The 26,656-nt window shown below is 41.7% G+C and overlaps 1 protein-coding gene across 1 annotated transcript in view; it reads left to right on the top strand.

The window, feature by feature from the left end:
- The first annotated feature begins 1,628 nt into the window (after positions 1-1,628).
- Positions 1,629-26,656, top strand: part of LOC107666726 (RNA-binding motif, single-stranded-interacting protein 3-like) — a 135,077-nt gene continuing 110,049 nt past the window's right edge. Inside the window, exon 1 of the mRNA XM_016458160.1 lies at positions 1,629-2,592. Coding sequence (XP_016313646.1) covers positions 2,518-2,592 — 75 coding nt within the window. The 5' untranslated portion in view covers positions 1,629-2,517. The remainder of the gene's footprint in view (positions 2,593-26,656) is intronic.

The raw sequence follows: 26,656 nt of genomic DNA, 5'->3' as shown, positions 1-26,656 counted from the left end.
AATATACTTATATATTTTCAAAGACAAAAATATTGTCATCAAGAAATGATTGTATCATCACAAGGAATCCAATTTGCCTTGATTCTTTGAGATAAAAGAGTTTGATGCACTATGAAAACACACTGTAACTTAAATCTCCCTAGACCAAAATAACCAAAGAAAACTAAGCTGCAAAAGACAGCTTGCTCTGATTTTCTGACCTTTCAGTCTGATCTAACAGTTTGTGCATCATATTTTCTGCATGAGCTGTTTTGTGATCCTGCCACAAAATATAATGCAGACTTTAAAAAGGGTGTTATTGAAGGATGGGCAGTTAAAAAACTTTATAGGACTTAACAGCAAACCCGCATGTTGTGCGTAAGCAAGCCTTAAAGGCTTTTAACTGTTTTGCTGTCCATTGCTGTTAACTGCTTTGACTTTTAGTGACCATGCACTTGGTGTGCTGTGGTTTATTTGAACCCCTTCCACTGGCTTCTCATCTCTCTCTCTCTCTCTCTCTCCCTTCCTCCCTCTGTGCCTCAGCATTCCAATCATAATGATGAGAGAGCTAGACTCGTACACCTCCCTCTCCCTCTCCCTCTCTCTCTCTCCTCCCGCACTGCAGACGTCTATGAGAACCTGTCCTAATGAAAATGTATTGTTGTCTTTCCCAATCGCTGTTTGTTTATTAGGTCTCACATTCCTTTCACTTTACTGCAGTCTTTGGGCAAAAAAATTGCCATAGCTCTCATAATTACTGCCGTCAGTCTGCAAACACTTTGCAAACACACAGCCTGCTTTTTCTTTTAGCGCTAATTTGTCACGCCCTGAAACTGTCTCTTACAAACAGTCATATTTGCATGTGAACTTTGTTTTAAAAAGCACTGGGAAAATCCTGGGGAAAAAATACCTCAACAATGTCAAAACAATGATCAAAGTGCAAACTCAAAGAAAGAGCATATAGGAATGATTAGGGAGAGATTTTTCAGTTACTTTCTTTTTGCGTCCTATTTTTCTGCTGCAAATAATTGGCCACTGCAACAAACATTATTGCAGAGGTTGTGGAAAACAGCATCTGCTATGAAACTGCACTCTTTCCCAGCACAGCATTTCACTTCCTGGCTTTTTTCTTTTTTTTTGGAATAAGCAACAGTGCTTACGCCTTATGGAAGACTCTAATTCATGGCCATTTCTGCACTGCACTTATGTACTTGTATGCATGTCAGTGTGTCAGTATGTCAGTGTATCAGGCAATGCAAGGTTACCAGCATGTGTCAGACAAGAGCAAAGAAACATCTTATTGTCATTCATGTTTTATTTATTGAAGAAAGTGAAGTTAAAAATACAAGATAAAAAGGATAAAAAGAAAAGAAAAAGCTTGAAAAAAAAAGGAGATCAGATGAGGTACAGTCTGCGGTTGACCAGTAGGGGGCCTCGGCTCCTTGCTGTGTTGTCCTCAGTCTCCTCCCCCAGAGTGTGAGAGTAGGAGTAAGCCGTCCCCTTCAGCATCTAGTGAAGCCGTGCAGTGGGCGGCAGCTCTCCCATGAGGACAAACAGAGATAGGCTGCTTAAGACACTCCCCTGGCTGGGAGTGGTGCAGCCAGCCCTTAGCCCCACCCACCAGGATGAGGAGGAGGAGGAACACGGCGCTGCCCGAGCTGATCCCTTCAATCTTCCCCACAGTGTGGAGCAGCCGGCAGCGCGCACACACACTCACACACTCTCACACAGCCACATATACTCACTCTCACTCTCGCACACACACTCGCGCGCGCAACAAAGCAGGCAGTCGAGGGAGGCGTTTAATAAAGAAAAGAACATCACAGAGGAAAAACAGCATTGCTGCACCTGGACTTTTCGGATACTGCAGTCTGCCTGGAGTTTGTGCCGTTTCCTGTGTGCCTCGTAACCTCACGGCTCACATCTGGTCCTGTCAGCTACGCGTGCAGAGATCCAAATCCGACGACTGTCTACATTGCCGCTTTGTGCATCCGCCAGACGAGAACAAAGTGTGCGACTGGGATATCTGACAAGCTCCTCTGGGAACCGACGCTGCACCGACTGTCAGAGAGAAAGAGAGAGAGAGTGAGAAAGAAGGAGCAAGATAGATAGAAAGAGAGAGAGAGTCAAAGTCAGGGCATGAGCAGGAGAATAGAAGCCGGTTTTCTGGAGAAGTGATCGCCACAGTGCCCCCTCCTCTTCCCGCACCTCCTTCCTTCCTTCTCTCCTCTCTCCTGTGCCGCTGCTCCTTCTTTCTTTGCGCACACCTCCGCTGCTATCCCATCCTCGTACCTCCGCTCTCCTTCCATCACCTCCTCCTCCCCTGCTCCTGAAGACGGCGTGAAGAGGAGAGGCACGGCACACACACACTTGCCTGTGTGCCATATCATCTCATTCTCTCTCTCCATCCTTCCTCTGGCTCCGTCCCTCTCGCGGATCTAGCCTCTAGCCGTGGAACCACAAGCGGAGGCTTTTTGAGTTGTTGGATCCCACACGCGAGTCTCTGTATCCAGCCACAGCCAGAAGGATTACAGCTACATGGGCAAACGCTTGGAACAGCAACCAATGTACCCCCAGTACACTTACTATTACCCTCACTACCTTCAGACTAAGGTAAGGCACCTTGGTTATCTGGTTTTGTGATATTCTGATTGTCTGCCTCACATGCTTCCTTGCATTCGCACAGTTCTGACAGATTACTGACACACAAACCACATGACCGATATTCGACATGGGCCGCTCTCTGGAGGTGCAAGCGTGCCCGTTTATCAAGAACGCATGCATACACTATCGCACGCAAACTCGTGATCTCCAGATTCTCTCCTCTCAGTTGTGTAGCCTGTGGTGGAGGGACTTGAATAATTGCATCCATCTCTCTAAGCCCCTACACCACCCGGACGTGGAGAATTGATTACCATGGGCTGATCGATAGTACCGAGATGCTATCGGGGGCACTGGTGATCTCGGCCTCCCTCTGTGATTCATGAATGTTTTTATGCGGCGCGCCCCATAAGAGGCCGACACTTGTGTAACATGTTTGAGTGAATGAAAGTAGAGAGGGGGCTATGATTGGATCAGAGCAAAAAAAAAAAAAAGGCTGTCAGAACAAAGGGCGTGAAGATGCATTTTCCTGATCAACTTGGGGTGGGTAAATTACAAAGTGCAAAAGACGAATGTGAGGAAAGAAAATTTATGGAAAGTCTTTTGGAGGAGTTGCTTGCTCAACGTTGGCCAAATATGCAAGCGTTCCCAAAAGACACATGATAAACGGCAGTGGCCAAGTCGCTCTCCATCAGGAAGTGTTTACGAGCTCTCTCTTTCCCTCCTTCTACCCGTGTTACACTACCAGAATTTAGTAAGCACTTGGCCAATCTCAGCCTTCAAAATCTCAGAGGAGCTTGTAGAAACAACTTGATTGACGCCCTTCATCGCTAGTCTATACGTGACACTAGCAACAGGCACCGTATTACCCATCAACATACACACACTCCCCACTCCTTGTAGCTGCCTTCAAGGTCATGTCAAATTGGATCTTAACCACTTCCGCTGTCTAATGAGTTTCTCAGGGTGTCTCGGAGGGATGTGGGGACTCGTCCAGAGCATCATGCGATTGTCCTTCTCTTTCGCCGCAACCGAAAGGCCTTACAACAATAACTCACCTTGCTAAATAGGGCCTGTCAAAGAGAATGCATGCATATTCAAAAGGTTCAGAAATGTGCAAAGTATGTTGGTGATCCTTACTGAAGTGGAGCACTATGGTGAACACTGGAGCATCATGGGTAATGGTCAAAGGGGCCAGTCTGGGAATAATTATTGATCTGTAGATTATTAAAGGAGATGGAGGAGGTTTTTTGGCACTGGGACGGAGTTTCAGATTTCAGATATTCGGTCTCGCCTGTGAAGGATGGGGACCTCATGTGAGCACGGGTCAGCGTGAGTGCGATTGCGTGTGTGTGCGTGATTGAGGATGTAAATGGCCTGTTATTAATCTTGATTCTAGCGTGCTCTCTGAGTGGAGGCATTCCTCTGGGGGAAATCAATCATGAGGAGAAAGAGGGGCAACTGACACACAATCACTGCCCTCGCTCTCTCTCTCTCTTTCCCTCTCTCCCCTAATAACGCTCTGTGCTCAATGAGAGGCAAATGTTAAGCAGGGGAAATTATGATGCGACAGTAAGCTGTTAATGTCGAGAATCTGTAATTCAGTTAAATTATTATAAAGACCCTGGTATCAATTACATGTAAATGACTTACTTTCATTGAAGTAGGTTCAAAAGAAAATGAAATGTGGCTGTAAATCCATCCATTGTTTTATAATATGGGTCATAGATATCACTGAACATTAAATTAGGTGCAAACAATATCAGGCCTTACAGCAAGATTTGTTATACAAAGTGAACAGATTGCAAATGCAGATTAAATTTCTACTTCCTGACAATTTAACAAGAAGGTAGTACAGCTTTTTTAGATAAAAGCTATTTGGGTATTGTTTAGGGTCTTAAAAATAGTTAAGATAGTTAATAGTTAAATGTTTATTGTAAATTTAATACTATATCAAGTATCTATCTATCTATCTATCTATCTATCTATCTATCTATCTAAACCTTAAAACTTCACTTCACAAAACTTTTTTAAATATTTCAAACAAGGCTTTGTCAAGACAAAATTTACAGTTTGTCTTGGCAAATTTTGCTTTTCTATTAAAAAAATTAAATAAATTTTAAACATAATTTGATTTTACTTCCTTACAATCAAATTCGAATTGCAATTCTTTATCCCTACTGTAACTCAATTAAAAGACAATAATAGCATTGGAATTTTAAATCTACAGTACCAATATCACACCACCCCTTCCCTTTCCCCTTGCAGGGATTAGCTGAACATGGGTGAATGTATAAACGTGAGTGTGTGAGCTGAGGTATCCTTGACAGCAGTCATACACCAGTGGGATATAAAATAGAATTTAAGTGAGGTAATTCCCCCCTGGTATTGTGTCAACAGAGGCCAGTGGGGCCCCGTCTTCCATTCAATCAGCAGCTAAAAGTCAGAGCTTTACGGTGTGTGTGTGCACTGATGTTTCGAAAGAAGGGAAAGGGGAAGACAGCCAGAGCGAGCACTCAAATCCAGAGCCATGAGATTGTGTATGCGAGCAAGTGTGTGTGTGTGTGTGGTGTTCGGTTACACTCTGTGGGGTCAGCTTTATGTACAGCAGAAATAACATCCAGTCGGCCGTTTAAACCTCTCCTCTCAGTGGGAGTGCATGCTAACAGTGAGGTGACACGCGGCTTGCCAGCAACGTTCCCGCTGCATTATGGGAATGGTGCATATATGTGGCTCATTATATTTCCGCTGCTCTCAATGTCATTTAGGATTATTACGTTGTGATATTTACTCCGCTTGTGGATAATTACCAGACTGATGCTTCATTTTCCTCTAGCGGCACCTATTTTTTACCACATGGGTGAAAATGCTCTCATCTCCCCTCCTCCAAACAACCTTGATCTGAATAATTAAACTCGTTAATGGACAAGCAATTTTCAGGTATTAACGACAATTCGATTTTCGGTATTCATTACCAACTCTGTCATTAAACAGGTGAAAGGATAGATTAAAATCCACAAGCACACTCAGCCGTGTCACACACAAATTACTGACTGCAACAAATTGAGTAATTTAGCCCTAAAATATGCTTACAATTTTGAATAATTGTCTGGTTGTTATTTTTAAAAAATGTGGTTATTCGGTCCATCAGATATCGTTGGAAGACAAAGCCTGACTCCTAATCACTTGCCCAGTCCAGCGTTTTCCCTTTGAGAGTACAATAACATTACTTGTAATAGCATTACATGATGTTAGGCTATAATACTGTTTCTAAAAAAAATTTTTTTTACTCTAATGCATTTTTTGCTATTTGAGTTTTTCTTCAGAGTTGCTGTTGGAAGCGATCCATAATGACATACGCAGAAACATGAACTTATAAGAGTGCAGGCTTTGTATGCCTGTGTGAATTATACATGTAAACACTTCCGTCGGGAAAGGCTGCACTGTAAAATGCTTGCTGTAAGTGTCTGCCTGTAACCATCGAGTTGGAGATGTCAGATCTGCCTAGAGTGCTAAATTATGCTTGTCCGTGTGTAATTTTTCTGTTAGCATTGGAGTGTGCATCTAAGCCACAAATAGGGCCCTATGAATTCAGTTTTATTTTTTCCCAACCTTCGTGTTGTCTGTTTTCATTTTTCTGGATTCTGTTTTATTGGTTCAATTAAATTTTAATAATCTAAATCGGTCAAATAAATTGAATTCATAACATTTTTAAAATGTGTTAAATTTTTTACAATAATATTATCCTATTGTTTTTTCCCCAGAAATTCTGATGTCTTTTAATTTTTCTGGATTTGTTTTTTATTTAATACAAACTTAATAATCAAATGAATGCATAAAACCATGAGAATTTAATCTTTAAAATGTAATCAAATGAAAATTCCTTTAATTTTTTTTTTTTGGAAACAATGTAATGTACAACAGAGGATTACTGTTTAAATTAAAACTTACACTACAAATTGTGTGATATGTGTGAACATTTTTAAAAACAAAGTTTTAATAAACAGTACGAAATTATTATTCAATTTATTCATCAAAATTCTGTTTTTATTACTGGATTCCACAGTTCCGTACACATTTTCCACATCGATGAAAACGTAGGGACCTACACAAATCTGGTCATATTTGAAGAAACTCTTACAGTCTATGTTAGGGTTAGAGTCTATTTATATAGTCTCTGCTTTTCACTCTGAGGTTTCTATTTAATGTTGAACATCAGTAAGTTGCGAGAACAAAAATATAGTGTCACATGACCTCATTTAGTGGGAAAGCACACGTTAAACTACATCACTATGCAGTCTAATATTCACAAGAGAAATGGTTTTAAATACAAGCATTCATATTTTTAGTCCATCAATGTTCTTCTCTTTTCCTCCCTGTCTTTCTCTCATCTTCCCTCCCTTTTCCTCTCTCGCTCTCACTCTACTGTGTCCTGGGCATTCTCTCTAGCCATCTGTTCAGAGGGGTGGGGTTCACTCTGAAAAGAGGAACATACTTGGCAAACATACCCTCATAGGTTGATAAAATTTTATGCCCAAGATTGTCCTCGTTTCAGGGGTGAAACGCTTTGCATTAGTCACGAACATAAAAAGAAAAGAATACAAAGTGCACAAAAGAGCTGTTTGTAGTAGTAGTTCAATATTTTCTGGCCCGTTCTGAAGGTGAAATGTGTTCTAGATTTTCACATCTTGCATCAGAGAGTAATAACTCTTATGCGTATCCAGTCACACAAAACCAATATAAGAATGTGCAAGAAGAAACTTTCATTGTCACTCACACGATGCTGAGTTAAAGTACTCGTACAATAGCACTGATAAAAAGATAGTTCTGGCTGTAAAATCTGATCCGGTGAGACACGTAAAATAAACAAACAAAAGACCGCACTTCATTTTCATTCTATATTAACGCACCAAACTATTACGAAAAAACTTAAGTGGCTCATTCATAGCTCCAGTACACTTAATAGAGTTTTCATGTTTTATTCAGGACTCTACGGACCAATGAATTTCCCTTTTCCATGAATCATATAAGGATTAAAAAATAATTTTGATTTGTTTGCAAGCAGAGGAACGCACACGCATGCGTCATGGTACTCTCATGAACACGTCGAAGACTGACATAGAAGAGAAGATATTGTTGAATAAACTCATTATTTTTGTTTTCTTTGTGTAAAAAAAATGTATTCTTGTAGCTTCATAAAATTAAGGTTGAACCACAGATGTCACATGGACTGTTTTAACAATGTCTTTACTACCTTTCTGGGCCTTGAACGTGGTAGTTGCGTTGCTGTCTATGCAGGGTCAGAAAGCTCTCAGATTTCATCAAAAATATCTTAATTTGTGTTCCGAAGATGAACGAAGGTCTTACGGATTGTAACGACATGAGGGTGAGTAATTAATGACAGAATTTTCATTTCTGGGCAAACTATCCCATTAACTTCTACAGTTAAAAAAATGGCAGCACAGGGCTTGTTCGCATGCAAAGTCTAACAACTTTTACAAAATGGAATGTATGAGAGACAGAGAGAGAGAGAGAAAGTCTCATCACTGCATTAGCATAAGCACAGCTATTTCTCATTGAGTGACAAAACACACACCAAAGCCTTCATGTGGCCTCCCACAATCTAACCTCCATGAGGGTAACCACAAAAACTCCAACATGACAGATACTCTTCTAAATCACTAAGCAAACTGTACATTTACCACAAGCTTGTTTTTTCCTTTAATCGAAAACACATAAAATAGTTCATTTTCACTTGAGTTTAAACTTTACACTCCCGAATGAGTCTCTTGCAAAGCATGCTGGGAACTTAGTGTTAAGTTTCAGTTAATGCCAACAAAAAGTGATTAATGTAGTTTTAACCCAGAAGGATTAAGTTAACTTCCACTTTACAAATTCAAGTGAATTGAAAGTAATGAAATGAAGTTGTGGCAATGTTCAAGAATTGTTAGCTCATTTGAATTAAAGGGATAGTTCACTCAAAAATGAAAATTATATCATTTACTCATCCATTTGAAAAGGCTTTAACTGTTTTTTGTCCATACAATGAAAGTCAGTGATGTCCAAAACTACAGCCCCCACTGACTTTCATGGAATGGGCAAACAAACAGACACAATTTTCAAAATATCTTCATCTGTGTTCCCTAAAATAAGAAAGTTATACAGGTTTAAAACAATATGAGGGTGAGTAAATGATGACAAAATTTCAATTTTTGGGTGAAATATCCCTTTAAAGGGTTTCATTCAAAAATGAAAATTCTGCCATTATTTATTCACCCTCATATTGTTTTAAACCTGTATAACTTTCTTATTTTAGGGAACACAGATGAAGATATTTTGAAAATTGTGTCTGTTTGTTTGCCATTGCACTCATGTGTGGTCCAAGCTGTAATGGGGTGATCTGAGCTAGCTAGTTGGTTTCTGTGGGCTTGAGAGAGCCAGAGGAGAAAGGCACCGGTCCTGAGGTAATGGCCCTGCTGCATTTTTAATAGAGGACCACTTTGTAACAACCCGAGCCTGATGGTTTCTCCCCTTTTAAGGGCCCTGCCATTTCTTTTTTACACACAGCTTGCTTTTAGGCCACTGGCGTAAGTGCTCGACAAAGCCTGTGTTCAGGGATAAATGGTCGAGGAGGAACGAGCCAAAGCCGTGGAAGGCTGCAGCAACACAGGGACTCATCGACGTTTTACCGTCGGCGTTCGATCCAGTTCCTCATTTGCGCTGTCGCTTCTGGGCTTTGCCTCCTTGCATCTTTGAGATAAACATGATTTTAGTTAGAGGCTGAGTGTTCAGCTGTAAATATAGATCTGGTGTGGATTCTGGAAGAAGATAGTGTTTTCTCGGGGAGCAGGGATGTGTTTGATTTGGGATTTTGGAACGGATCAATCATCTAGATGTAAAGGGTGACATATGACGCCATCGTCAGCGGTCTCCCATGCATGTGCATGTGTATAAATCTGGTGGTTTAATGAGCTTCGAGTTGTAATTAGCGGTTAGGAAAGCTGCTTTTGCTATGAATTCACACAGAGAGCGCAGAGGAACAGCCTGTGCAGCTTGGCTTCAGTCACAAATGATAACCACACGATTTCAAGAAAAAGAGGAGGGATGTTGGTGGCAGCCTGCTCCTCCTTCACAGTGTAGTGCCTTTCAGCCGCTCCTGCCATCTTTTCTTCCGCCCCTCCCGTGCGTTTTCATCTAGAGACTCATTGGAAAGCGTTTCCCCCTGAAAGCAACCAAGGACAGAGTAGGCGACGAAAGGTGTCATAAATCCTTGAGAACGTGCTACTCGTTCCACGGACCCCACCCCCATGCCCTCATCTCCCGCTCCAACCTTTTCCATGTCATGAAAAGTCCACGCGAGGACTACGCACACACCTTTCGAGTGTCAAAAGAGCCTCCTATAATAATATACAGCTACAGTGATTCTAACCCACCATAACTGTATCCAATTCTCCACAGTCTGGCTGAAAATCAGGCCCCCAAAAGGTACATTAAAGACCGCTCTGGGAAAGGCCATTTGTTTTGGCCTCAATTTCAAACCACTGAAGACCGTAAAGATGCCATCTGAAAAGACCCGTTCCTCCCTTCACTTCCCCATTTGGGGTCTCGAAAGTGCCCAGAGAGCGGGTGATGATTCAATAAAGATTTCCCCAGCCTGTGGAGGCTGCTCGGGGTTGGCATGGCAGCTAGCACGCTGCCTGGGATTAGCTTATGTAAACAGTGCTTTTTGTTGGGTTTCAGTTGAATTAATTTGCTCGCCCCATGTGCTTTTATCAGGATGATTTGTGCGGCAGACACTCAAAGACTTGTCCAAACATATCCCCAGGCTCAAGGCTAAATACAGAGCTAGTAATGACACTCAAACGTGTGGCGTGCCCTTTTTCCAGACTTCCCATCATGCTAAATGCGACCGCTGAGGTCATATGTTTCCTATTGAATGTCAAGGTGTATCACCGCTTTATTGCATACCAGGGTTCTGCAAAATTCTGAATTGAAGAATCTGCGCCCTTTAAAATTAAGATGGTGAAATTAAATTAAATTGGCCATACCTCACAGGAACTTGAAATAGAATTACAGGAAGTGGAATTTACTCAATTTCAATTCAGAAAAACAAACAATTATTAGCATTTTGTGAAATGAAGTGCATAAATGCAATAAATATAAAGAAGAATATACAATTCCCCCCCCCCACCACTTTTTATCAACTTTTTCATTCATTTATACACAATACTTAATGAATTTTTAATAATTATTTGACTTGTTTTGAGATCCATAATTCATTCTGCTTTTGTGAAATTTTGTGAACTAAACATTAAATATTTAAATACTTAAGTGCAAAGATATTCAGATAATTCAATGAGACAAATTGCACTTGTATTAAAAATACATTATATGAAAACAAGTCTTAATATCTTGTGCAGTTGTTTCAAGGATTTTTAGAAACATATGCACTGCAAAAATTACTGATTTTCTAGTAAAAAAAATATAAAGTACACATTCCTATAGATGTGTAGCTGTCTAAGACTTATAAAGCCTTCAAGTTTTCAGACAAGGCTTTGCTTGAATAATTTTTATTGAACTTCTTTCAAATTTAATATCAAATTGCAGTTCTGCATCTTATCTGCTACCTCAATTCAAATTAATACAATTAAAATTAAATCTGAACTGGAATTTGAAACACATTCTCAACTCAATTCTGAATGCTATTTAATTCACAACCCTGTTAAATTCAAAAATCAAAATGTCCACCTGAGGTGAAGTCTGTTGTAAAAATGGTGATGATTACCCTATGCTCTCATTTATCCATTTGTTTGTACGTGACTAATATATCCTCAGCTGGTCTGTGGTGGGTTCAGTGAACAGCTGTGCTTGTTAGCCATGGTGAGCTTGAAGGCAGGAGCCTCTGCTTTTGATGGTTCAGTTCACTTGAGTGCGTGGATGCTAGAGGTGCTAGGTGGTGGAGAAACCAAGCCTGGACTTATTAGCTGAACTATATCTGTCACACAACAGCACCCTTGATTGCAACTTCTAACGCTCCCTCAAACTGATGTGAGAAGCATAATGAGAGAAAGAAGGACTGAGAGGTCAGAGGTTAGCTTAGGGGCTAACGCACAAGCTCTGGGCTACTGAAGTTCGAATCTTAAATTATTTCCTGATACTGTCCTAAAGACAAATGTTTTTGCTTTTTTATGCTTTAGGAAATTTCTCAGATATTTGTCATAGAAGTATAGAAGTATCAACTTTGTATAGATGTGTCTCCTAAAATTCTGTAAGAGAAATACACCAATGATCAAATATTTGGGGTCGGTTCGTTTTTTTTTTTTTTTTTTTTTTTAAAGAAGTCTGTTTGTAATATTTGAATATATTTTAGAATATAATTTATTCCTGTAATTCCTCCAAAGCTGAATTTTCAGCATCATTGCTCCAGTGTTCGGTGTCACATGATCCTTCAGAAATCATTCTAATATGCTAATTTGTTGATCAAGAAACATTTCTTTTTATCAATGTTGACAACAATTGTGATATTTAATATTTTTGTAAAAACTGTGATACATTTCTTTTGGATTCTTTGATAAATCAAGTGTTCAGAAATTACTTTGAAATCTAAATCTTCTGCAACAGTATAAATATCTTTACGGTCACATTTGTTCAATTTAATGCATATAATTTCTGAATAAAAGTATTAATTTCTTTCAGGACAACTTAAAGACCCTAAACTAAATTCTAGATATTATAATCAAATATCTAACTTTGGATTGTAGAATTTTGGATCTTTCAGTCCAGTTTAAAATATATTTGAGATCTCTTCTAAAACTCCAGAGGAGAAAGCTGCAAGATTGCAGTATTTTCTCAGGAGAAACATCTGAGAAGGAAGTCTCTATTTGATGTCTATATAATCTAATTGCCAGGAAAACAATGGAGATGTTATTAGAAATCTCATTTGTGATTGTTACTTCCTGTGGCGCCCTCCCTTTTCTCCTTGTCATTTCCTGTCTCCTCTCTCACCGTCCCTATTAGCAAAGTAGCAAAAAAGCACACAGAGAAGGCCAGAGAACGAACAAGACAAATGCACAAAGAAGTGCAGAACACAGGAAGTAGAGGACGCAGTCCTGACAGGATCCGCCCTAGAGATGCTACAAACAACGTGACCTCATCCTTTCAGCCCCAGCAAACTAATCGGCCTACATGCACACAATAGCTGATTCGATGTGTCTTTTTAAAAGTTTAGGCAGCACCAGAGCACTTTACCGCATTCATGTGCTGCATATTTTATTAGCCTCTCCAGTTTTATGAATGATTAAGCTCCTTTGTGTTTGCCACTAGGCTGCAGCCAGGTCTCACCCTCAACTAGATCATGCGTGTGAACCGCTTTTTCTGCGCATGTGTATCTCTTCATAATGCTCTCTCGAAAACAATGGGCCCCTACGGGCCTACACTGCCCAGCGTCCCAGGGTTTTACCCTTCTTGTCCTTTTGTGCTAGCGTGCCTTTGTTTGAAATGCTGGCCCAGACTTTTCCCTCTGCACCGAGATTGTATTTCCCAATGCTGGTCGCCGGGATGAGATGCATTTAGCTGGCTAAAGTGGTGCTAGGCACAAAAAAAATAAGTCTTTTGTAGAAGCACAAGCGCTTTCATCTCACACTGCGGTAGCCAGAAAGCAGAAGGGCCTTTTGGGGGAGGATGTTAAACTTTAAAATGTCTTTTAAACTTTCCGACGCCGGCATCTATATTCTGCTACAGTCTGTCTGACTTCCATCAGCTTCCTTTTCTGTCAAAAAACATCTTGCACTTCAAAAAATCAAGGTTAGACACACACCAGTCGCAGTCTCTGATTGGGGTGTCATTATTTCCGCAAGAAACGGTGGGCCGCTTTGACAAATAGGTGTGAGAGGAGAGAGGACACGGGGCATGTCAGAGACGGCGTGCTAATGGCTCTGCGGACACATTCCATAAGAGGACGTGTGTATCAGTGCAACACACACCAACTTCACACTAATCATCTCACTCGCGGCTTAATGGCCGACATTTGTTTAAAGAAAACAGGGATGCCCGTACAAGCCAATTAGAGAGTGTATTGACATTCATGAAGGGATGTCTTTCTCTTTTGTGTGGATGTTTGCGTGTCTCTTTGAATGGCCGTGTGTTTGTGGGGTTCGGATTGAACTTGCGGACGCCGGCAGGCAGCTCAGAATGAGAGGTCGGAGAGAGTCTTGGGTCACAGTCACTCTAACTGTCCGATGCTAATTAGACTGCAAACGTGCACGCACGCACACACACACACACACACACACACACACACACACACTCTAATGCAGTACATCCTAGCTCTACTAATGAGCCTATCACTGTCTAAGAGCAGCATCTCATATCTCTCTCTCTTTCACACACACACACACACACACACACACACACACTCGTAGCCTAATGGGCCTGCTCACTTACTGGCCTCTCCTCCCTGATGCACGACACTCTCAAACCATCGAGCGCTGCAGATGGTCTGCTAAAGAAATTCACAGAAGACCAGTGTCTGCAGCTCAACCTTGGCATTACACAGAACAGGAATGAGCAGGTCTGATAATGGAGATATATATAAGATCTAAAATTTATAGGGATAGTTCATCCTCAACCTGAATGACTTTCTTTCTGTAGTGCAACAGAAAAGGTGAATTCCCCTTCGGGAACTCGAGCTGCGTCGGAAAACGCTAGGGGAACGCCTTCAGCGATACCAAGCTCTGAATCATATGTGTAATCAGTCGAATCGATGGGCGAGACGTCAGAGGCGGGTGACGTCATGACCAGGAAGCTTTAAAAGCACGTGAGGTGCAGCCGGCGCTAGCTTTCTGTCATTCAGCAAAGCTCTCTGTGTGTGTCGGTCACGATTTATGTTCTGTGAGTCTTATTTATTGTTGTCTGTCCAAAAAAAGTTGCACAAGCATTCAAAGTATAAGCTCCAGCAGAAAAAAAGATGTCTAAGCAAAAGACAAAAAAGGGACGAAAGCAGATCGCGTTACAGACTGTGTGTTCCTCCCTGCCCACACTACATCACGAGCGGGGATACACACAGTTTGTGCGTGGTCTGTTTGGGAGCGGAGCACGCGGCGTCGGCTCTTGAGAGGGCCGACTGTCCGCATTGTGAGCAGTTGCCACTGCGTTTGCTTCGCTCCCGGAAGGCTCTCTTTGAGGAGGGAGCCTTCACCAGCGTTCCTCACGGTGCTGGCCCCGCTTCCGCCGAGGCGGAGCGGCAGCTGCACTCGTGGGGTTCGCAGCTGAATCTGGTGGAGGGAATGGAGATGGGCGAGTCCCTATCTTCTTCCTCACCTGCCAGATCCACTGCCCGCTCGCTGGGATCGGAAGCCCGTTCTGCGGCTACTTCCCCCCGGAGAGCGGGCTCGGCGCTTCTCCTATCTTCCTCCGAGGAGGTTGATGTGGAGAGCGTCGAGGATTCGCCCCCTCAATCCCCACAATATGAGGAGCTAATGGAGGTAGTTACTCGTGCGGTTGCCAAGCTGAACATCGAGTGGCCCGTAGACTGAAACAGACTGAACCGTAGAAAAGCAAACTCGATGAACGCTTTCTGCGGGCCAAGTCGTTACCTCCACGCCAGAGCCTGACGTTTTTTCCCGATCTCCACACCGAGGTGTCGAGATCGTGGAAGAAACCATTCTCGGCCCGCTTATTCGTCCCCGCCTCTGATTACTATGGAAATGTGGCGGGGTTGAGTGAATGCGGTTACAGAGCGATGCCCCGGGTAGAGCAGACGCTTGCGAGCTATCTGTCACCCGGCGTGGCGTCGTCTCTGAAGGCTCCGGTCTTGCCCTCCAAGCAGCTGCGAACCACTTCAGCGCTGGTGGGCAAGGGGTACTCGGCAGCGGGTCAGGCTGGTGCGTGACTGCACACTTTGTCAGTGTTACAGGTGTACCAAGCCGACCTGCTAAAAGAGAGCGCGGCCGTCTCCTGCCGGTCCTCCACTTCAGGGCACCCAGCTAGCAGCTCCAAGCACACCAGAGGCCAGTCTCGAGAGACTGGTTCCCTTAGTAGATTATTTAGCAGCGTGGAAACTACTGCCAAATGTATCTCATTGGGTCCTGCAGACTGTAGAAAGAGGCTATCACATTCAGTTCGGTGCTCCGCCGCCGCCTTTCAAAGGGGTTTTTCTCAAAGTAGTGGGCCCAGAGCAGGCTCTGGTATTAGAACAAGAAGTCAATACTCTCTTGAGGAAGGAGGCCATCGAGGTGGTCCCTCCTCTCGACAGGGAGTCCGGGTTCTACAGCCGGTACTTAATTGTTCCAAAGAAGGATGGAGGGTTGCGCTGCGAGAGGCCTCCTCTCGCTTTAGAGAGTTGTCATGCTGAGGCCTCCGCTCCAAGAGCGGACATTTTTCTGCGAGTGTCGTCAGGCCTCCTCTCGCTACAGAGAGTTTCTGAGGCCTCCGCTCGCCAGAGCTCCGCTAGGCAGGCTAGAGTGGGGTGTAGAGGCCTCCTCTCGCTTTTCCCTTCGGCCTAGCACTCTCACCCCGTACTTTCACGAAGTGTGTAGATGCTGCCCTGGTTCCTCTGCGGCTCCAGGGCGTGCGCATACTCAATTACATCGACGATTGGTTGATTTTAGCTCAATCAGAGCAGATGGCGGTTCGGCATCGAGATGTCGTTCTCGCTCATATGAAAGAGTTGGGGTTAAGACTAAACGCCAAACAAGAAGTGTGGCGGCCTCCAAGGCCTTTCTGGCAGGAGTTCCTATGCAGGACATCTGCAACGCTGCAGGATGGTCTACGCCCCTCACGTTCATCAGGTTCTATTACCTAGATTTGCGAGCCACTCCAGGCCCCTCGGTTCTCTTGCCATAGCTGTGCCCTTCCACACTAGGCAGGGATTTGCAAGTCTGGTGGCGTGGAAATCTCGTTCCCCTAGCGTTTTCCGACACAGCTCGAGTTCCCGAAGGGGAACGTCCCAGGTTACGTATGTAAACATGGTTCCCCGAGGGAACGAGACGCTGCGTCGCAAGGCCATACTTCCGGCATCCCTACTAGAGCTTGCTTCACTCCTAAGAAGCTAGCGCCGGCTGCACCTCACGTGCTTTTAAAGCTTCCTGGTCATGACGTCACCCGCCTCTGACGTCTCGCCCATCAATTCGACTGATTACACATATGATTCAGAGCTTGGTATCGCTGAAGGCGTTCCCCTAGGGTTTTCCGACGCAGCGTCTCGTTCCCTCAGGGAACCATGGTTACATACGTAACCTGGGACGTTTCTGAATATCCTGGCCAGGTCAAAGTGAATGAGTACTTGGGCTGCCAAGCTCAAAACTGATACATAAACATCATAAAATTAGTCCATACAATCCATATGACAGCTTTATGTGAGGATCATACCGAAACATAGGTGAGTGTCAATTTTAATGCATTGACGAGAGAAGCATTGATTCAAAACTTGAGATCCATAATTCATTCTGCTTTTGTGAACTGAATTAACTAATTCAGGTCTAAAAAGATTCATAATGGTTTTGTGAATGCAAGTAATTGAGATTAAAAAAAGATCATGAATCATTTGTTTGATTTGGATCTTTCTGGATCTTAATCATTTGATCCAGTTCATAAAACTGGTCCAAATAATTAGTTACTGAATTGGACTGATCTGGTTCTCAAGTTCAGCTCACTAACTCCGTGATACAGTTCCAATGGTTAACATCTCACTGGCATCAATAATGGCTAAGAATTTGGCATTTTCATTACACAAAGTTGCTGTACACCAGGAATACAGTACCTTTACAAAATTCGAAATTACATGGTACTCTGATATACACAATAATACCAAATGATTACCAAAAAAACAACATGTACCATTGCCTTAAAATGGTCCTTCAAAGAATTTCATGGTCTATTCATGGACCTTCAAAGGATTCTATCACAGTACTATCATACAAAATGCATGGCACTTGTCCAGAAAACCATGGCAAGCACGCACACATGCATACGCAAAGACAGACAGACAGGTAGATAGATACATAGATTGATCAAAGAAAGAATAAGACAGAGGGACATAACATAAGCTCTCCTCTTTCCTGTAAAAGAAAGGCCACAAGCTGTCTATCTCCCACTGCCAGCCCAGTTAAACTCCTCACGCCTGAGCTGAGCTGGGTTTGCATAATTCAGCAGGCTGGGCAAATCCAGATCTACAGATTATCATGGCTAACAGCACAAAGGCACATGAGAGCTAGACTAGAGATGAAAAGATAAGCGCACACAGTGTATTTCCATGTCTATATCTTCTGTATTGATTACGTCCTTTTATAGCCACTGAAAGTGCTGTTCACACACTGTGCACACGAATTACAGTAATTAGGTCTGTTCTGGGCCACACTTCAGATTTGATACAGCTTTCAGTCAGTTTTGAAACTTTTCAAACCACACCGACACGCTGTTTGACTTGATTCTCTGTCATACCGGCTTGATATTCTGTCATCTCGTAGCACATGCTGCAAATCCTTTTTTCCACTGCCTTTTAGCTTTTCAAGCAATTCAATTTTATCTCAGCTTTGCGAAATGATCGTTACACAATTTTTTTCCAGAGAATTTTATTAAAGGTCCTAATGGAGGACGCGGTACTGCTGTTGATTATAGGAAAGAACCTGAGTTACCTGAGGCAAATCTAGTCTCCAGAGCAGGTTTTAGCGTAATAGGACAGAGAATCTTCAAAGCCAAGAGTTCTCACAGGTGGCAGCTCTGGTTTTTGCACAAAAGGAAAAGCTTCCTCTGGTCTCCACAGATGTTATCTGGTCAAATAGGCTCTGGTCTTTGTCAAGAGTATGCTCCTTTTTGAATATACGGCGGGTGTCTGTTGTAAATACCTCACTGTTTCCACTGTGGTGCTGGTTTGTGTTGAACATTGACTTAGGAATTAATCCAATATGAGGAGAAGGTCAGATTGTGGACGGGACACTGTACAGAACAGATTTTGTGGGGCTGCAGCTTTTTGTATCAGTCAAAATTTTAATGAGAATAATCGCACAAACTGTTCTTAAAGAAACAGATCACCTAAAAATGAAAACTCATTTCGTTCCAAACCTGTATGCGTGTTGTCCACAAATGAAGAATGTTTGAAGAATTTTCATAGTGATCATCTGCTATGCCCCACAATCCTACAACAAAGACCCAAAAAAACATAAATAGGAGTCTATATAGCTTGTGGTCTTCTGAAGCCATATGTGAAGGCATAAATAATAATCGTCCCTTCCAATGGGTTGTTATCTCAAGAAATGCTCATTGAAGACTCATAACAGTCTTATGGACTTATATGGATGCCATTTTTGAAGCTTAATAGCCATCTATTTAAAAAAAAAAAATGAAATTGGATTTTTTAAAATCAGGTTTTCCAGTAAGAATGACCTTAAAAACACAATATAAATTCTTATTTACAGTAACAATATAAATAAGATACATTGAGAAGCAAGACTGCACAAGATAGTAAGACTAGTTTTCATAGGTCTATGATATGAATGTTTCATATCACTATGTGACTTACTCCATTGGCAGATTTTTTTTCACTTGTTTATAAACAAATAAAAAATTCCGCTAGTGCAGTGAGACAAAATACATTTAAGGTACATTCTTGGAAAGCTAGTCTTAATATCTTATTGCCTTATAAGTATATTAATTTTATTTCAGGGATTCTAAGATATTTTAAATGAAAATACCTTCTTTTATTAAGAATAAGATTTTTTTTTGCAGTCTGATCACTATGAAACTGCTGTAAAGATCTAATTCACTCATATTGGTTTGGAACAACATTCGAGTGAGTAAATAATGACAGAATTTTCATTTCAGTCTAAATGATTCCATTTATGCTTTATAAAATAAAATGCAGCTGCAGTTGTCATCAAAGCATGCGGGTTGTGGCCTTTGGTTCAGGTACAACAGTATGAGAGCTGTCTGATATGCAAAGGTGTATACTTTCCAGCGCTTTGGAGTGAATTCCTTGCAGACTGCAGACACAGCTTGAGTCGTTCCAGGTAGGTTTCAATTTCAAATGCATTCTCTCTCTCTCTCGAGTGGAGCGCTGCTCTCTCGCCCTCACGTTGAGCCAGCGTTACTGGAAACCAGTTGCAGAGAGACTCCCAGAGGTGTGTGTGTGCCAGGATCACCCCTTACCACCAATTAAACCGCACAGTCTTTTCAAAGAATCAATTATTAATAACAAGAGGTACTTCACAGGGTCCTGCCTCTCTTGTACTCTCTCTCTCTCTCTCTCTCTCTCCCTCATGTCCTTTTTGGGTCCTTTATCCCTCTTTCTTTCACTCCGTCACCGTTCCGAATCGTTTATGCATCCCTCCCTCTCTCCACCCTGCCTTCTCGCCGCACGCAGGCTTTTCTCAGGTAACACTGCTGCATTCCAGAAGTGGACAGTGATACGACTGCATTGTGCTAGACACGCAGAGGTCTAGGAAAATCCCCACCCTTGCTTTAATGATGTTGCAAGGGAACAGCGTGCCATCTACTTCGGTAGCCTGATCAGCGCAAGCATGCGTGTGTGTGTGTGTGTGTGTGTGTGTGTGTATGTGTGTACTGCGAGCTGGTGCACTGGAGCAGTATACGGCTCTTATGGTGCAGTGTTCGACTAAACAGCACTATCATGCTCGGTGCAACTCCTAATGGGTCTAGCGGAAGAGGCCTTGCTCAAGCGGATGTCCGCCGCCTGTACCATAATTGGCACTTAGACAGTAGGAGAGACAGCGAGGGCCGGGTTAGTACGTGCTGGCAATCGCCCGCGTATACCGCACGATTGTTATTATGCACAAATAATTGGATTTTTCTTTTTTTTGTGTCAATCTATTCCCTTCACTCCCACACTTTTCCATCAAGCGTTTAAAGCAGGCAGGCCACATTGACATTACACCGAGACTCAACCCTGATTATTTGTATGAATGATCACATTGTGTCCGGCAAACACAAATATCTCAAGAGATAATTACATTGAGTGGGTGGACAAACAACACGGAATTGAAAACAGAAAGAACACTGTCCGTCCCACATCAGACTGTGTTCATAAGTTGAAAAAACACAAGCGGTAAAAAAAAAAATCTGGCATTATTTACTCACTCTCATGGCAGGTCAAACCTGCATCGCTTTCTTTCTACTGTGGAACACAAAATAATTTTCCTGGCCATGGTTTTCAATATAATGAAAGTAAATGCAGACTGGAGCTGTGGAGCTACAAAGATGAAAACGTCTCCTGAAAGTGGTACATACAATTTCTGCACTATATTACAAGTCTTCTAAAGGGATATGTTGTGTATGACAAACAGAATATGAATATTCTGGCTGTTAACTGTTGCATCCAATTCACTGAATCAGGGAGTTAAAGAATAAAATAAATCATTCAGAAGGGTTCTGTGAACTGGATCAACTGATTCATTTAAGGATCTAATGCTAAATAGCACAAAACACTAGAGCAGACTTTCAGAGAAAAATTTAATCAGACTGTTCTTCACAAAAAGTTATCGTAAGAATACTTGCCATATACAGAAGACTTCAAATGTAGTGCAGAAATCATACAGACCAATTTTATGGGAAAGCAAGCAAGCAAGAATGTAAGAAAGAAAAATAGTTTAGAATTAAATTATGGTTAATAGAGTTTAAGAATAAGCTGACAGAATTTAATTTTTGGATGAACTATACCTTTAAGCTAATTATGCATTGTTTACAAAATCTCCTAGACACACAACAGCAAATGTGTGGTGCCATATAAATCAGTTGATCTTGCGTTGTGACAGGAATTAGACAAGGACAGGAAGGTGGAGGTGTAGCTAAATATTTGTATTCCGCAATCTAATAACCGTGCACATGATATATTGTAACATGACATCCTGTCCGCTTCATATTATGCTTCCGTTGTACATGTGTTCAGTGCATGGACTCCACATGGGCTAAGAGATCATCTTAGCTTGCTCACGTCCTACGCCTGGACCACAGCCACGTCCTTGAGTGTGTGCTCTTGACACAGCAGCACCCTTGTAGATCTCCCGTCAGCGGTGGCACACCCACGCAACACTACATGCGTCACACCACACAACCGCTGGACATGCATCTATGAGGCTGGACTATTGTGTAGCCTTGTTTAAAATCTAAAATCATCAATAGAAATATATGAAAAATAATGGTCACCCTAATGGGTGTCAGGCTGGTCGGGATGCTCAAACCCATGAGGTCTAGGTTTGGATGGTTAGCATGACCCTGCAAGCCCCTGCTGGTAGATCTTGTAACTACACCAACTGGGGCAAAAAGCTTTTTTTTTTATTTTATGCATATTTAATTTAAAAATAATTTAATTGTAATATTTAATTTAATACATTTTAATCTATTAAATGCATATAAAATACATTTACCGTAACATGCAAATATTGCATTATAAGCATTTATAAGTAATTGCTTATTTTTGCTCGTCTTTGCATTTTAAACTAAGAAAAATGGCACACTTCCACACTGTACATGCCTGCGCATCGAATTTCAAAACAGAAAAATGTTGTATACCACCTAGCCTAAAGCATCTCTCATCTCCTACAATATAAGAAAGAAAAAAAATATTAACCTTTCATGGTAATTTGATATGGCTTTTAAATCATTTCCAGCACAGACTATGTCTTGATCATCATCTGCACGGCCAGCATCTGTTTTGTTCCCCTCTTCCTCTGTTATCGATCAAATCAGGCTCCAGCATTTAGTGAACTGATGAAGGACTAGGTATGAAAATTGATTAATGGCTGCTTCAATGTCACTCGTATTCAGTGACCATTTGAGGGAATATAATACTCTGTCCACAGACTGGCTATCTCTCTCCATCTCAATGTCATCATCGAGCTTAGCTGAGGTTTCTGTAACACCCAGAGAGGGTGACATTGAGACATGGATCTGCACCTTTTTATCATTTATTTATTTATTTATTTACATCTGAAAGCAAGTGGAAGTGCAAGGCTGTATGGGGGCTACAACATATAGATCGCATTTGGAGACCACACACACGCGCAAACACACATACACACACTTACTAACATGATGTGACAACATTTGATGATGTGTGATTAATGGAGTGCAGAGCTGATTACTCAATGTGGAGGGAGGCACAAGGACATGCGGCATGTAAGACTCTTTATCATCTGTGTGTGTGCGTGCGTGCGTGCGTGCGTGTGTGTGTGTGTGTGTGTGTGTTGTGGTACAGCAGCTGTAGAGAGAGGCCAAGAACTGCAGTGCAAAATTTCATTCACAAAGTGCTATGGCTTTCTATAGCAGCACAAGGTATAGATTTAAACAATATTTATATATAAATTATAAAATAAATTATATTCCAAAGGTTTGAGACCACTAGTGCAAATGCTTCTATTTAGCATTTTACTAATTGAGTATATTTTTTCATTGCACATTTTATTATCAGTAATTTTGAAAAAAAAGTGTGTGTGTGTGTATATATATATATATATATATACAGTATATATGCATTTAATATGAAATTAAATTTAAATTTTTTTTTTTTTTTACTTCTCTACCATATTACAGTATACTATATGTACAGTATAAACACACATCAGTAGTACGTCAGTAACATCATGGTATATTTTTGTGACATTTTTAAAGAATGTATGACCTATGATCTGAGTTGTCTAAAAATCTTTCAGTGCAGAAAATGTTTATTTTACTCACTCCTATATTTGTTTGCTTTGTTGAACGAATCCCATCCAGTGGAATTTTCCAGGAGCAGAACCTTTAGCCTGATACTTCACCGTGTGCACATCACTGTCAGTGCTGAATAAAGTAACGATTTAATTTAGCTTCCCTCCATCAAATCACTGTAACATGGATGTGACCCCTAAACCCACCCAGCTGTCATGTGATGCCAATTAACAGTGGCTGTTCCTCAGACAGCTTCTAGGAATGAAAAAAAAAGGATTCTGGAGACAGGAATTCCCTTGAATGGGTCTAGTCTGGAGTTCTTGGAAGCCCTGCTGCAAAAGCAAACCTGACGAAGGAATTTTAATGAAGGCACAGGAAGTGAGCTCTTCTCGAGCTAAATGAATTGTGTATGACTCTTGACCAAAAAAGGCTCATTGACTTCCTCTGATTTTCTCTGTGCATCCTGCATTCTCCTAAAGGAAACTGATTCAATTTGAACACTAATGTGTTTTACAAACTTAAATTATATTGGGAGTGTAGAATATTAGTCTATAAAATTACATTTTTAAAAAATTAACCTGCTGACTGAGGCGACAGAACTCTTTTTTTGAACAGCGATGCAGCTCTGGCAAGGGCCCTAATGAAATCATGACCCAGTGGCTCAATGCTTCTAGTGAACAGAGACGTTTCTAATTGATTGATAAGACCTCACCATGTCCTCCACTTTGTTGCCGGGGCAACAGAGGTTGGCGGACTGCTACCATCTGCACGGCTCTCCGAGCGGTCTGGTCCGAAGCGAGCAGCACATTCGGATGTTAATTTCAGCAGGAAGATTGGGAGACGAGAGGAGAGAATGCTATCAGACTGTTTCTCGTAACAATACAAGAGGAAGTCATTCTCAGATTAAAATGGACTGCCGCGGATTTGCGGGCTTCCATCTCCGTTCATATGCAAATAAGCACACTCTGATTGTTTCCTCGTATTTGAATGTGCTGCGCTTGCCCCTGAGGGGCCGGGGATTTTGCAGGTCACAAAGGAAGGGGTATTTAAATAGAGAGACATCCGCTAATGTTGTGTAATGAATTAACTCAGAATTTGGCATAAATTCCAGGTGTGTCTGAATCCATGCAAACTTTATTTCAAGTTTTCCTCCTCTTCGGAAAAAAATGGACAATTAAAACCTGAGCCCATTTCCATACATGCCAACTTAGTTAAACCTTGACCTCAGCAAAGAAAGAGGCGGGGTGCATTTTGAATCTATTTAAGAGAAATTAGCATATATCTGCATAATAAGGAGGTGGTGATGATTATTCATGCATCGCAAATACTCGAGAGGTCGAACAATTGTGGTTGAATAATCCTTTAGTGTCATCACAGCAGAGCCACAGATGTGAGCCGATTCTGTGCGGAATGAGGCGCGGATTGTCATATGTTGCGTAGGCTGATGAGTTTGATTGCAAACTGAGTGTGAACCTTCGCTTGTTGTGCTGTCGTGAGAGAGGCCGGTGAGGAAGATGTTGTTAGTGCTGTCTGGGCGAATGTTTGTGTAACTCGTTCATGACATTAACGGTGCGTGGGCCTGACGTTAACAAGCTGGAGTGTGGTTGGGTGTCTGGAGCAATGAGTTTCTTCTAAATTAAAGCCAGCTTATTTGTCCTCACATTCCTGCTGACAGAAAGAATTATGAAAGGTACAGACCAGTGCTCTGGTACCTGTTTAGTCTGCGTGTGGTCCATTACGCATTGTAGTTTCTAAAAGGGTCAAACACGTGAACGATGTGGGTAAAAAAAAAGCCTCTGGGAGGGAAGTGAACATCTTCGTTCAATTCAGACAACTTATCTTCAAAAATAATGATTGTTTTCAAATAGGTTTCCCTAGCACTCTAACTGTCTGACATTAATCCCGCCCCCACACTCACGCTATTGGTTGAGCCATTGTTGCTGTGTCAGGTGATGCCAAAACAAACAAAGTTCATCAGAGAGCATCAGAGAGCCACAGTATTTAGACTTTTCAGATGACTCAAACTGGGATAGGAAATGGCAAAGTTCAGCTTTAATTTAACCAAGTGGAGTGCTTGCTAAAATCATCTCACTTACAGATTTTTTTAAACATTCAGGACGTGACCAAATATGGCCATGTCAACACTGACCTTTCCCTATGCTCTGCCCCCCTTGGTTACTGTTGCTAACTCAGACAAACTTTACACAATATCCAAAAGCAAAGAACTACAGAATTGTGGCATTGCAAAGAGTTTTATCTGCCTTTGTTCTCTAAAGAATTTTTAAATTACTCTGTAACTTGATTAAAAACTGCAGAGAAGTTGCATTATTTACTTGAGAGCAAATTTAGTTGTTCTTACTGATGTTATACATGTTCATTTGGGATTGAGGGCCAAATCCTCAAGCACTTCTCAAGATTAATTTAAAGATTTAGAAAAAAACCAAAAACATCTCTGGGTACCTTGTGCCACTATTATAAGAGCCCCAGCAACACTGTGGTGTATACATATATAAAAAAGAGGAAAAACTTGTCTGAGAAAATGGCCAATGGCAACAGTTGCTAAGGTAGTGAAGGGTCAATTAGTCCTTCTATTTCCACCAGTTTGACCCATTCAGGCCAATTAGCGGAGCAGTTGCGAACATAACAGGCGGGTATTATCCCATTCACAGCCAATCATAGTGCTAAAGAGGCGTTGCCTCGTCACATGACTTTTAGCCTCTTTCTTGCAGTTACTCCTACACATTCACACTGTGCTTTAGGATCTAATTAGACTGCGCTGAACTCAAGCGAGGGGAAAAGAGACATTGCCTCCCTCGGAATCTTTATCTGCTCTTAAACAATGTTATTTCATTTAATATTTTAAGATTCAATATTTACAGGATAATTAGACAGCATAAGCAGACATGGTTTCTGGGAAAAGGCCCATGATGGATGACACGGACATGACATTTTCAGGATTCATGACACTGATTATTGACATGCTCACTTCCTTCAAGTGTCCTTTGTTGAGTCACAAGTCAATGACAGGCTCAATGTCATGCCAGCGAAGGCAAATGTTTATCATTTCATCAGTAATGATCGCTTTCTATGTCTCCAGCACAAAAGAAAGCTGTAGAATAAGACCATCTCTTTATTTCATATGAAATTCTGCAATTCAAAGAGGTTCTAATGCAGCATGTTATCGACTATGAGCTTTAATGGCAGAGAGCACTCAATGCCTGTTTGCACAGAAGGCTTAAAGCTCGCTCACTCGCTCTCTCTCTCTGCAAGAAGTCTCCCTCCTACCTTTGCTGCAGTAACTCTAACGTATAGATCTTCTTGAGAGCCTAATGGGCTAATGCATGTGGTAATATATTTCTGGGTCAGATAGAGGCATGTGTTTATGTGCGATGAGTGTCTTTGCGCAGAGTTCTCAGTGTAA

The sequence above is a fragment of the Sinocyclocheilus anshuiensis genome, unplaced genomic scaffold (genome assembly GCF_001515605.1).
Source record: "Sinocyclocheilus anshuiensis isolate Anshui unplaced genomic scaffold, SAMN03320099.WGS_v1.1 scaffold267, whole genome shotgun sequence".
NCBI classification, from domain to species: domain Eukaryota; kingdom Metazoa; phylum Chordata; class Actinopteri; order Cypriniformes; family Cyprinidae; genus Sinocyclocheilus; species Sinocyclocheilus anshuiensis.
This window is presented reverse-complemented; position numbering and strand designations above follow the sequence as displayed.